General features: G+C 35.5%; 1 protein-coding gene across 3 annotated transcripts in view; it reads left to right on the forward strand.

Annotated features, from left to right (window-relative positions):
• MYOM2 (myomesin 2) overlaps positions 1 to 13,865 on the forward strand; it is a 75,760-nt gene that overhangs the window by 42,499 nt on the left and 19,396 nt on the right. For all 3 annotated transcript variants that reach the window (XM_038131997.1, XM_038131999.1, XM_038131998.1), the window contains 8 exons: positions 679 to 866; positions 3,336 to 3,462; positions 6,506 to 6,684; positions 6,852 to 6,966; positions 7,533 to 7,689; positions 7,780 to 7,886; positions 9,580 to 9,624; positions 10,104 to 10,240. In XM_038131997.1, coding sequence (XP_037987925.1) covers positions 679 to 866; positions 3,336 to 3,462; positions 6,506 to 6,684; positions 6,852 to 6,966; positions 7,533 to 7,689; positions 7,780 to 7,886; positions 9,580 to 9,624; positions 10,104 to 10,240 — 1,055 coding nt within the window. The remainder of the gene's footprint in view (positions 1 to 678; positions 867 to 3,335; positions 3,463 to 6,505; positions 6,685 to 6,851; positions 6,967 to 7,532; positions 7,690 to 7,779; positions 7,887 to 9,579; positions 9,625 to 10,103; positions 10,241 to 13,865) is intronic.

The following is a 13,865-nucleotide window of genomic DNA, read 5'->3' on the forward strand; positions in this document are numbered from 1 at the left end:
ATTAAAAAGCTCAGAAAAAGGGGTTTCTTCATCCCTAGGAAGGTGTCTTGGTGACATTTCTGCTTCTGCTACAGAAGGGAGTAAACTCATGCAAGGAATCTCATGAAGGACATTACTTTTTGGCCTCAACATAGGTTAAGTTACTGAAAGTCTAAATATATTCTATTCTTTCCGGGTCAAAAAGCAGAATAAAGCATATAATATCAGAACAGTACAGGAAAACTGTGGTGGCCATAGATCAGTCAGTCACATGACTTAATTTCATTCAAGTTTATAATATTGCTTCTTTTTTTACTAGATGATTTTTACTGTATTCCATAAGTATTTGAGCAGCTTATTTTCTTCTTCCTAGGAAGAAGTCTTCTGACCTATTTAAATATTTTAGCATAATTTTGGTTTGGAGACACTGGCATTACTATTTCCCTGCAAAGATTATCTATTCTTTCTTGCTACCTTCTGAGAGGGTAAAACGTTAGGCAGATGTTTTAAAACCTTCCATGTTTATATCTGGTGATAAAATGAATGTTGGTTAGCAACTTTGCAACTACTTTGCTCCCATTGTGCAGCTGAGAGCAGTATGCTGCAGAAAACAGAAGCAATATCAAAAATGTTAAGCAACTTCTACACCGCAGTGTTTTAGACTCTGTCCTAACTCTCAGGTTGCTTATTTCCTTGTAGCTTGTCCTTCATATCCTCATGGTATCACTCTTCTGAACTGTGATGGGCATTCAATGACCCTTGGTTGGAAAGCGCCAACCTACAGTGGAGGCTCACCAATCCTTGGTTATTATATGGATAAACGGGAAGCTAACCATCAAAACTGGCATGAAGTCAATTCTTCCCTTATTACCAAGACGATTTATACGGTTAGTATTTTTTGCTCATTATATTTTTGCAGTTGATTTGAATTTTTTCTTTGGATTTTTTAACAGAGAAATTCTTTAAATACTTACTTCAACAAAAGTAGGCACTTCCATTCGGAGTGCAGCAATGTTAGACTTGGCCTAAAAGATCAATGCCATCTCCTACTGTGAAATTCTAATATGAATAAGGCCATTGAGATAAGTAAATTTTGGAGGGAAAAGTGTGAAGCACATTTTTCAGAAGGAATAAAAGGAATGAGCTATAAAATGTTCCCCAAGCTATTTTTGTTAATGATCACTGTATCCATCACCACTATAACAACATACAGAGAAAGGATGGAAGCATTTAGCAGGACAGATAACTGCTCTCTGTAGAACTGAGGACTTGCAAACAAAATGGAGATGAGTTGAGAAAAAATATAACTGTCTCTGTTCTTACTCTCAAAATCTGCCTTCAGCTGAAAAAGCATGTTTATTAATGAACTCAGCATTATGTCTCATCACCTCCTCCACAGAGTACAGTTTTGAAATAAATTACTTCTGGTTGCGCTTGCAATTTATGAAAAGTTTCTTAAAATAGGAAAATTTGGATGTGAACTTTCATGAAGAAAAGTTAGATAGATAGGGTATAGCAAGTAATCAATCAATGTGATGCTTTTTAAATTGAATAAACAATCAGATTTTACTCACAAATACTTAAAATTTTATTTCTGCAAGTCAGCAAATTTCCTGTAAACCTTAGGGCAGAAGTAAGTTTTGCAGGTATTTGACACTGAAGTAGAAGATAATAATGCAGATGAGCTGAGGAAGAATGTTTCATGCATAGAAGGTAGGCAGCAATACTCAGGTGCATGCATGCTTGTGACTGATTCTGTGAGTGGCATCTCTGGCTTAGCAGATGGACCATAGATAGTGAGAAATAAAAAAGGGCAGGTAGGATAGGCATGAAAGGGCAATACTAAGCAATGCTTTCCACATATTTTTATTTTTAATGTATTTGTGAACAAATGAGTAATGTAAGTTAGGGCTCATCACTGAGAATTTAACTAACTATTTGTCAGTCCTGCCAGTAACTGTATTTGTGCCTAAAGGTGCATCTTTGTACGTTAATTTGAATGGCTAGAATCTGAAATACTGATGGTAAACAAAACCAAGACAGCTTTCAGTAGCACAGAATATTTTATGACATACTGCAAACAGAGAATGCCTGAGATACTCAGTACAGCACTGGGAAATCACTAAAGGTTTAATCTTCTCTGATCAAATAATTCTATGGGAGCCCCACAAATATTTTTTCCCTTAATAACCTGAGATTTCAAAATAATTTTTACAGACTGATCTATTTTTCTGTCCTTTGGGTCACACTGTATACCTTCTTGTCTTCAGGAAAGTATGTCTAAATTATTTTAGTGCCTGAATTTTCTATGTTACCTTGTTTGTTTTGGTCTTGTATTTGATGCTACCCCATATGTTTGTTACCATCACATGTTTTTTATCATTAAAAAAATCACACCAAAATCCTTTTTTATCTTAAATTTTCAAAGACAACAATTTTTCATGAAAATCTAAAACTGTTTGGTACTCTTTACTAGGAGTACCACTCTTAGCTGTCTCTCTTGAGACATATGATTAAACATAACTGTGGGAAACTTATTCAGAGGAATCAGCTGTAGAAGACTTGATTTTTTGTATTTAGGTGTTCTGGAAGAAGAAGGATGGAAGAGGGCTGCTGCCATGAGGTGTTCTGTGTGTCAAGACATTCATGCCTTTTAGTCCTCTATCTCAAAATCTGAGATGCTGGTGTGGGGATGGGCTCATTAGATAAATCAGTGTTCATTTACCAGGGATGTTTGCAGAGGATTGTTATGGATTCTGCTCATCCCATTAGCAGTGCTTACTTTCTCACTTTGTAATGGTAGGTAATATCAAGAGAAAGATTCATACAAGCCACAAAATACTACTGAGAGGCTCTTTCCTGGAGTTACATCAGAACATTGTGGAACAAATTGGATTGTTTTTTCTTTTATTTTCCTATAATTTCCTTTCTTTCTAGGTCAGTCCTTTGTGACCTTTTTTAGCAAAACACAATTTTAAGTCTCGCGTAAGTGAATGGCTTATGAGCAGCCATTCACAAGCAATGCAAGAAGGTATTTAATTGTAGAACACTTACCTGTAAGTATCTGCTAGTGGTCCTTCATTGATTTGGCTCCTCGAATCTTTGCTCTAAACTCTTACAACTTTTCATGCCAAAATATGAGTGCTGTTATTCCTAGGATTGTGTGGCTGAAACATGGACATATAATATAGAACTCTCCAGTGCGTTTGGTTTAAGAGTAAAGTCTTCAAATTAGACCCTTCAGCACAGCAGCAAGGCCTGATAATCAATCAACTAATGTTTATATCCAAGTATTTATTAAATGAATATAAATCATGGCTTTTGATATATTGAATTGTTTTCTCAAATGAAAAAAGGTAGAGGATTTGACTGAAGATGCCTTTTATGAATTCAAAGTTGCTGCTGCAAATCTGGTTGGAATAGGTCAACCTTCAGATCCCAGTGAGCATTTCAAGTGTAAAGCCTGGACTATGCCAGAACCTGGTAAGTATATTAGTTCTTCATGAATCTCAAAGTCCTCAAAACACAGCCACGGAGTTACAGCCAAACTCTGCAGGATATATTTTGCTTAATTTATTCCATAGTTCCTGTTGAGATTGCCCTTGCTTCTGAGATCTGTTAAAAGTTACCGCCAAAAGTTATCCAATGATATCTATTTCCTTTACTTAGCTTGTTGAATGTCCATCTTTCACTGCTCTCACCAGCTCAGAAGAATGTTGAGCCTCTAGTCTATGTTTGTATCTCTATCACCTCTTCAAGCCCTACAAGCTCCACCTCACACTCACCACCTGTACAATATCTCTGCACCATAAATGCAGTGTATTAAGAGTATTCCTGGAGTTTCAGACTCCAAAACTACATTAGCTTTCAGTCATAAATAACACGAGAGGGGTCTGTTTCTTGACATAGAGACAAGCGGCACAGCTAGTCTTCTGTTCTCCAATAGTGTGCCCATGTAGGTGTGTTTCCCCTGGATTGTACCAAGGTGTTACCTGAGAGATGGTTATTAGCGAGGTGTTAGAACAAATGGGCTAACAAATCTACAGTAGTAGTGGCAGTGCACAAACTGGAGGCACTATTCCAAATAAGTATTTTTTAATGCTGAGTAGAGCACCTGTAACTCTAATTTCTGCAGGTCATTTGCCTGCTTAAAAATTCCCCTCTTTTTGCCCTCTAAAACAAGAATGATACCATTAAGTTCCAAGTTAGGTCCTTTAAATGCTCATATTCTTTGCTGAAAAACTGTTTGTCTTTATGTTTTCTAGCTAAATTCTTCAGAGTTCAAAAATCTTACCATATGGATTTAATTACATGACCAAACTGTCAATAACAAAACATTTACTCTCCTAATCTTAACTCACTTTAATTACATTTCCTTATAATCTTGTGATATTTAGTGTACATGCATAATCATTTGAACAATTATTTTTCTTGAAGAAATTATCTACAATTTATGCTGTCTACATTTTTTTTTCAAAACATCATTGAAATTATGTAGTGTGTAAAGAAGTGAAATTATCCTTCATTTTAAATGACAGATAAAGAAATAAAATAAAATGTGTTTTCAGGAAATGGAAAGAGTGAAATTTTCATAATTACCAATCTGACCTTTTTAGTGTTTGGGTGATTACATTGTTCTCATTATGCTATGAGTTGAGTAGACAGTACTGCTTTTCTCCTGCTTAAAAAAACCCACTACAAGCAAAGAACATTGCCCCCCCTGCAAAAACCTCAAATCTCCGAACCTGTTAAATATTTCAAAAGACTTTTTTAAAATACATTTTTAAACAATGGTTCAGCAATAATGAAAAGAAATGAGATTTAAGACTGGGAAAAAGAGCCTGACCCTCTTCCCAGACTTACTAAAGGTACTGAGGACTGGTGTAATGTGACTGCAATGTACTCCCAGCGTCAACAAAATATTCTTCCACCTTTGGATATAGAAGGAAGGTTTCCTTAGAAAGGCCAAAACCTTCTGTAGGATTTCCAGCATAAGTGATGGATTCTTTGCCCAGAGTCCATAATTATTTCATCCTTGCACAGAACTTTAGTCTTAGGAGTCTTTGAGTTTCTGTGTGTTAGCAATGATAGTTAATGTATTATCTTACATTGCTTTCAATAAAAAGAAATGTCTGGGGTCTCAGACTCCTCAGAATAGAACATGCTTTATTACATTTTTCCTTCTACTGCCTAGATTCCTATCGGATCCATTTGACAGTTTATGTTTAAGTATCTGTGGATATACGGACATTCAGATTGGGATTTTTAAAGAGCCCTGAGGGAACGCTTTAGGTTCCTTGAAAATGGCATTCTTTCCATGAGAAATCTAATATTTGTCCTTATAAGGTCTGCAACAGGTATTTAACATGTTTATTTTCTGAAATGCATTTATCCACGTTGGAGAAAAACTTTTCTAATTTTTTTTCTTTCCCCCAGTGTATTTGCTGAATATTATCCTTTACAAATTTAATGTTCATTCATCATTGGTTGAAATAATGTAGACTGGAATGGCAATTAGATTTATTTGTAAGGCTTTCCACTCCTTTTTTTAATTATTATTTTAAATGGTAAGATGTGTTGTAGGGAAAATTAGTATCTTGAAAACTGAGGAAATCTCTAAGTCTCAAGTTAATCCTTAAGTCTTCAACTTTCTACACCTAAAGCACAAGAAGCAAGCAACATAATTTGACTGAATATGAGAATTCTGTCATGGGCATTTGACCATGGTAGGAAACTTATATAATCATGCCTTTACTTTTATATTTATTTACTAGTGTAAATAAATATCAAGAGTATAGTAAAAATAATTGCTATAAGTTAGACTGAATGGCACTTCAACAGTTAGGTGAAGGAGAAGGAAAGTATAGTAGGAAGAACATAACCTGGTAGTTGCAAACATAAACTCTCACTTATTTGTAGAGTATCAGGATATTTTTGGTTTAAATATTTCTCCTAACAGATATCATTCATCTGAGAAGTTCCTCTCAGCTGCAGCTATCCAGTTCTCAATAAAAATTCTTTTGTCAGGGAACAAGAAGCCTGATCCAAAGTCCCTTCGTGCCCCTGGATTTGGGATTACTTTGAAAGATCATGGCTCATGTATACTAATGAAAAGATAAAAATCCTGCTGTTAAATTATGAACCTGAATCAGGCTCAGTGAAGCCACTTTGATGTGAGGCTGGTGAGTTAAATAATAGACAAGAAGCCTCTCTTCCCTGTTGGAAAATCTTAAACTGCATGGATTTTCCACATGATTAGCTTAACCTTAAAAGTGAGTTACTGAGATCTAGCTAAGCAAGTATGTTTCAGAATACTAATGTCACTCACTGTATGAGGCAGGTATTGCTGTATACAGCCATGAGGGGTAAATGACCTAAATACCACATATACCAGGTGTATTGTAAAGGATGAGATTTTTGAAAGCAGATACAGTCAAAATTATAGCAATGCATTTCAGCCTCTACTGGAACTCATTGCAAAACTTTATAACATTGAAGTGAATTTCCAATATTTGAAATATTTTAGGTCCTGCCTATGATCTCATGATATGTGAAGTTCGAAATACATCACTAGTTCTTCTGTGGAAAGCTCCTGTGTATGAAGGCAAAAGCCCTATTACTGGGTATTTAGTGGACTATAAAGAAGTAGATACAGAAGACTGGATCACTGCTAATGAAAAACCTACTTCAAAGCGCTATTTAAAGGTAACATTTTCATTGATTAATACTAATATAAAACTGAGTACTAGAAGTTCTGATTGAGTATAAAAAGATATGCATTTGAACTTCAGCTTCTGCTAATTTCTTTGTATGAGTAAACAAAATAGTTTAGATTGGTTTTTAAATTGGCTTTGCCCTTTATCTTGTTTAAGGTGACTGATTTACATGAGGGTCATACCTATGTTTTCAAAGTTCGTGCAGTGAATGATGCTGGGGTAGGCAAGTCATCTGAAATATCTGAACCAGTGCTTGTTGAGGAACGGCCAGGTAAAATGAACTGTTTAATCTCCTCTGTTTCTAAAGTACTAGAATTGTGTTTAATCAACCTAATTTGGTATTATATCACATATAAGTATTAAAAGAATTAAGAATCTCTCAGCCTTAAAACTTACAGAAACAATCGCGTGGATACAGAGACAGCAATTAGAATTTTTTCCTTTGTTATTTGATGTGTTATTTGATGGTGTTATTTGATAATCAGTTGTTCTGGTTTTTATCCTAACAAAGGTGCTACTTGTTGTGAAACACATTTATTAAAACTTCATAAATGGTAATAAAATTGGTTTATTTAAACATTCATGTCTTCTCATATTCAGTTATATCTTATTCATTTGTTTCTCAATAAGCATTTATTAGTGTTTCATTTCTTGCATGTAGAATAAGAAACTTAATAGCATGTGATGCTGAGTCAGCATATGACATAAATCTGCTTTAAGACCTGCTAATAAAATCAGTATGTTTTAGGACAAAATAGATATGGGCTTTAGTAATTTATGAATTGGATCTTGCAGAAAAATGCAGTCTTGACATTTGAGTTGATTCTTATTTTGCAGGAACAAAAGAAATCTATTCAGGTGTGGATGATGAGGGTAATATTTACCTGGCTTTTGAGTGCAAAGAAGCAACAGATGCGTCTCATTTTGCATGGGGCAAATCTTATGAGGAGATTGATGATTCTCATAAGTTTAAGATTGAAACAGAAGGAAATCAGTAAGTCATGCCAATCTACCAAAGGAAATCAGTAAGTCATGTTAAAAAAGTGATATGCAACTGATTTAATTATTTTTAATTGTTTTTTAGTTCTAAGCTGTACTTCAAAAATCCTGATAAATCAGACTTGGGAACTTACTCTATCTCAGTTAGTGACACAGATGGGATTTCCTCCAGCTTTGTTATGGATGATCAAGGTAAGGTCCTTACAATTTCAAATCTTTCTTCACTGTATCACCTCAACTTCACTAAAAATTGACCAAGGGAAAAACCAGAATAGAACCCTACAACTCTCACATTATTTCCTATGCATTAAAGAAAAACAAAAAAGAACCCACAACAGGTTTTGTGTGATTACTTATTTTTCTGATTATCATAATAATAAAAGCTGGGATAACTTCAGGTAATGTTTTCTCAATAAAGATAAAAAATATGGCAAATTAGAATTGCTTTCATTATGCTGGGATTATAACGATGTTTGTAAATATCCCTTACACTTTCAGTTGTGCTTGAGGCTCTAGATGCAGTTTCTCATAACCGAGATGCAGGAAATTAGTGAGAAAAATGATGATGCTTTAACAAGGTCTAAATACATTGGGTCAATTTATCATTTGCCTTACATATATATTCATTTTGCTTTATTTCATTTTAGCTATTTTTTTTCATTGGATTCACAATTAATTTGCTTCAGTCTCACTTTGTTCTATCATTGAGAAATGCTGAAAAATGAAGAGGAGAGTTTGCTATTGTGTGTAAAATAAAAATTTGCTGCTTTCCCAGTTCTTAGCTGTAATTGCTCTGCCCAGTTCCTCAAGTATTAAAATCCCTCTGTTTCTCAACCTACTAAGCCATTTAAGGAATCACAGTGAGAAACATGTCAAACCACCCTTTCCAAGTAGATGTTGAGAAGAAGTCCATGTTCAGGGGGGAAAAAGAGTTCTCCAGGACATGGAAGATTTGTGAGCCATTATGAGAACTGCCCTTTAGCTAAGTTTTGAAGCATCACTCTGAAATCTTTCTGTAGATCTTGTCATCATGTGCTCTAGCTTTGAATTTTTTTTTTGTATAAAGCACTGAAGGTGTTTCCCATCCCATACTTCCCCTACGTCTTTTCTGATCATATATCACTGAAAATTACAATTTTATTTGTACTGGATCCCTGCACAAGTATCAGATTTTTCATCTTAACACTGAAAACCATCATTTCACTGCCCATTTACTCTCTCAAAAGCTATAAATTCTCCTGTAATTTTGCTAAATCCTCTATCATGTCATAAATCCATGCTAATTTTCTCTGGTCTTTACATTCTCTGCAAATTTGGAATTGGCAGTGATGTTCATTTTCCAAATCTTTATTGGTAATGACTATGATAAATAAGATTAGTATGAAAATCTAAAAAAACTAAATTTGAGACTCTCACACAGCCTTCATGAGGATTTGGTGCATTAACTAGAACTTTCTGTACTGTTTTCAGACTAACTTGCACTCAATCTTCTTTCCTGCCACAGCAAAACAAAATTTTCAGGAACAGTCTGAGAAAGGAAGACAGGGTATAAAGGAACCTTATATGCTGATTAGAAGTTATAGTTTCCCATCTTTCTTTTATATTGCTATTTTTAACGTATAAAATAGTTTTTGGCCTTTGTTTAGATTCCCTTGCATAAGAGTGTGTGTACTAAAATGGATGCAATAGGAACATTTGCTAGATCCATGTATCAGAAATTGTTTCCTAAATCTTTTTTTTCAGTCATTTTTTTAAGAGTTGAATATTCATATACAAGCTTTAAGGAGATAACTTTGCTGATGCTGATATTTATTTTCATCAACACAAATTTGCTGTCTGTATTTTTCAGAATAAATTAAAACGTGAATATTTTTCTTATTTTCAGAGTTTGAACGCTTGATGGCATTAAGCTATGAAATAAAGAATCCAAGTAAGTTGAAGACTTGAATCTATTAGACACTTCTAGAAGGAACATAATTACATACTAATGACTGGAGTTCCAAAAAGATTCTTCCTGAGACAATGACAACTTCATATTTCATGGCAGTTTCATTTAGCATGGAACACCTTGCTTCCTTATCTTTTACTTTATTTAGAAGAATATTAGTTGACATCAAATAAAATCGTCGTTCCTAAACGTCTCAAGTTTAACTTTGACAATGCATTATAGATTGTTACTAGCAAAATCCTTACACAATTTACAAACAGTAAGCTGTAAATTCTCTCCTCCCTTTGAGAAATTAATTTAAAAATCAGCCAAAGACTGCATTAGAGGACATTTCCCTGTTTATAATTTATTTGATACCCAGAAATCCATAAATAATAGGGAATTGCTAGTATTTTACTATGATATTCCTGTTTCTAAAAGGTTTCATGAACTACTGATTTTTGATTCTTTTCTTTTTGTAGCAATACCACTGAAATCAGAGTTAGCTTATGAGGTTCTTGATAAAGGAGAAGTTCGTTTCTGGATTCAGGCTGAAAGCTTATCTCCAGATTCTACTTTCAGATTTGTCATTAATGATAAAGAAGTCGAAAACAGTGACGTAAGTATATATTAAGTACTACACTTAAGTGATTTTGTTTAAGAAACCTGCAGGTTTCTATTGTTACCACAAAATCATAGAGTCATTTAAGTTGGAAAAAGCGTTTAAGATCATGGAACTCAACGGTTGGTGTGATACTGCCAAGCCCACCACTAAACCATGTCCCTAAGTGCCACATTTACTTGTCTTTTAAATAACTCCAATGATGGTGGCTCAACTACTTCCCTGGGCAGCCTTCTTCTTTCAGTAAAGAAATTTTTCCTAATATCCAATCTGAACTCCCTTGATGCAGCCTGAGGCCTTTCTTGTCCTATTGCTTGTTACTTGGGAGAAGGGACTGATCCCAACCTGGGTACAACCTCCTTCATGCAGTTGTAGAGAACATTAATGGTCCCCCCAGAGCCTCTGTTTCTCCAGGCTAAACAACCCCACCTCCCCCAAGTGCTTCTCATGGGGCTTGTGCTCTCAACCCTTCACCAGCTCCGTTGTCCTCTGGACATTCTCCAGCACCTCAATGTCTATCTTGCAGTGATGAGCCCAGAACTGAACACAGGATTTGAGATGTGGCCTCACCAGTGCTGAGTACAATTACTGCTTTGGTGCTGCTGGCCACACTGTTGCTGATACAGGCCAGGATGCCACTGGCTTTCTTGACCTCCTGGGCACATGCTGATGGCTCATGCTTAACCAGCTGTCGACCAGCACCTCCAGGTCCTTTCCCACTCCTTCCCAAGTCTTGTTTTGACCCAAGGACAGGACCTGGCACTTGGCTTTGTTAAACCTCATGCAATTGGTCTCGAGCCATCTATTCAACTTGTTGAGATATCTCTTCAGAGTCTTCCTACCCTTCAGCAGATCAACTCTCCCACCCAACTTGATACTTTTGTCTAGATAATTGATAACAGTATTAAACAGGACTGGCTTCACTGTTGAGCCCTGGAGAACATAATTTGTGATATTTACCAACTGGATTTAACTCCATTCACCACCACTTTGCCCCTGGCCATCCAGCCAGGAGCTAGTGCTTGTATCCAAGCTATGAGCAGCCAGTTTCTCCTGGAGAAAGCTGTGGGAAAGAGTGTGAAAAGTTTGACTTAATTCCTGGTAGGCAACATCCACAGCCCTTCCTTCATCCACTAAGTGGGTCACCTTGTCACCGAAGGTTATCAGGTCAGTAAAGCAGGACTTGTTTTTCACAAGCCCATGCTGGCTGGGCCTTATCCCCTGGCTGTCCTGTGCATGTTGCTGGGTGTTTCTCAAGATGTATTTACTTCTTCATATTCCCTGGAACCGAGATTAGGCTGACAGGCCTGTAGTTCCCTGGATCTCATAGCTTCTTAATGTCATGTTATTAAGGTGTGATAATACCTGAAAAGAAGACCAATCTATAACTCAAATGTTTTTTTCAGTATAGAATTCCTGTTGCAGAGTGAGCCTATTCATACTGGAAAAAAAGTTGGACTCTGTCTATTCAGAAGGAGAATTTACACACAAACCAGTGTTAAGCACAAATATTTTAGAAAAATAGCTCAAGAAAATGGCTGTTTCAGTTTTGGATTCCAAACCAACAAGACATGCTGTTCCCAAAGACTTTCTGAGGCTGATATTAATAGTTTTGTGTATAATGTGGGAGGCACTTCACAATGCAGCAGTGTTCATAGACTTAAAATTTTTATCTGCTATCATTTTCTATTTTGTTTTTTAAATTTTGCAGTAGAAACAGTGCATTGAGCAGCTACATAGAAATGAAAGGGTAGGCCACCAGCTTCCCACATTTCTATAGCTCTAGGAAGACCTCTTGTATAGCTCTAGGAAGACTGGGCTGAGAAGAAAGCAAGGTCATGCCTTTGCAGGGCAACAGCATGGTTCAGCTACAGGCCATAAGCACAGCATTGGAAACACTTTCCTGTGAAGACTTCATCTCCATTGCAGCGGTTTGAAAGATTTGGTTTATTCCTGAGAACACAAATCCTGGTTTGGGTCAGAGAAGCTTTATCAGCATTTTTATACCATAGAAAAGCAAAGAGCATTTACTTGAATTACATATTGACAAGTGGAAGAAGTATTTCTGAGTAAAATAATTATTTGTTTATCTTGAAGAAGTAATAAACCATAGCACTGAAAACCTGAATATTTGTGCCTAGGATGTATTGAAATGACAATACTCTGTCTTGGCAGTGTTCATGGAACAGAATGAGCTATTTTTAGTTCGCATATGTTTTGGAAGTGTTGACATCAGAAAAAGTCTTGAAATGAAGCTGCATTATTTCACCTCTTTAATTAGTAACCCACAGGTGACATTTATGTTTGGAGACAGATGATATTTTTGTGGAAAGTCACATAAAAGCCTAATATTTATGATGCCCATAAAATCATTGAACTTCATCTTGCTGCATAATGGCAATAGTTAGAAGCCTAATTGCACTCTAAAACCTGTCTGGAGACTGGGCTACAGTCACTGAACATGTTCAATAGACCATTATGCTGGTGAATTGTGGCCTGATTCATGATATTGGCTGAAGTGATAAATTTTTCCTGATAGGTCCTAACAGGGAGTTTTTTTGGTAAGATTTCAAAATAAGCTTCAAATAGAATGAACTGAGCCCCATTTACTCACATTTTATTTTAATATTTTATTTTTAAAAATAAAATTAGAGAATAAAAAGAAAAGTGTCATAAAGAATTAGATTAAAACATATATCTTGCTTTTTTTTTTTTTAACTTTTCTGCTTCTGGCAAAATTTAATTTAATGTTCTCCCTGGGAACTCTTGAAGCAAATGCCAGTGTAGTCCTTGACCTCTGAGGGGAAGAGGCTGTAAGCAAGAATTTGACTTTTGCACATTGAAATTTGCACTTTTTGATAGTTTGGGTAAGTTTATTAATGCTCATTTTAACTTTCCTCACCTATCGCCTTAACTCTTACAGATGAACTCTAACACAAGCAGATTTTCCACTTAATTTCCCAATTAATTTTATCCTGTCTTATTCTTTGGCATTGTATCTTTCTTTGCAGTATGTATGGGAAATTATGTATCCAAATTAACATGCATATTCCTTAAAAAAATATTTTCCTGATCAAACAGTTATCTGACCGCTTTGTCAATTCCACATATTTTCTTTTTCTTCATTTTTCCATTACCCCATTAAGATTTAAAATATTTATATATTTGAAAATGCCAGTACTGAATGCTAAATATCTTGACTGTGTGACGCTGTTCTTCCAGACTTACTGGAAGAACAGGTGGTTATCCATACAACAGTGAGTCTGTTTTTGAGGCTGGCAAAGATGCATTCCTCAAAGCTAAAGCAGATATATCTGTGGGGTCATTCCTACTACTTTTGGATCTTAGGGGACTTAGAGGTTCTTCCATTTCAATGAGATTCTAGAGAGCTTAATAAGTGACATTTTTACTAGCTTTTTTAACATTTCTTTTTTCTTCTCCTTCCTTAAACTTTATCTATCTGCTACTTTAGTACCATTTTTTTACTTTTGGAGACCAATAAACAGGTTTATCAAAGCATTCTATTTGTAAGACATCATGTTTCCTTTTAACAGTGTATATAGTAAATTTAAAAGTTACAGGGTCTATAGTAATTTACTGCATATAAGTCCTAGATGGTGAC

This window comes from Motacilla alba, chromosome 3, assembly GCF_015832195.1.
Source record: "Motacilla alba alba isolate MOTALB_02 chromosome 3, Motacilla_alba_V1.0_pri, whole genome shotgun sequence".
NCBI classification, from domain to species: Eukaryota; Metazoa; Chordata; class Aves; order Passeriformes; family Motacillidae; genus Motacilla; species Motacilla alba.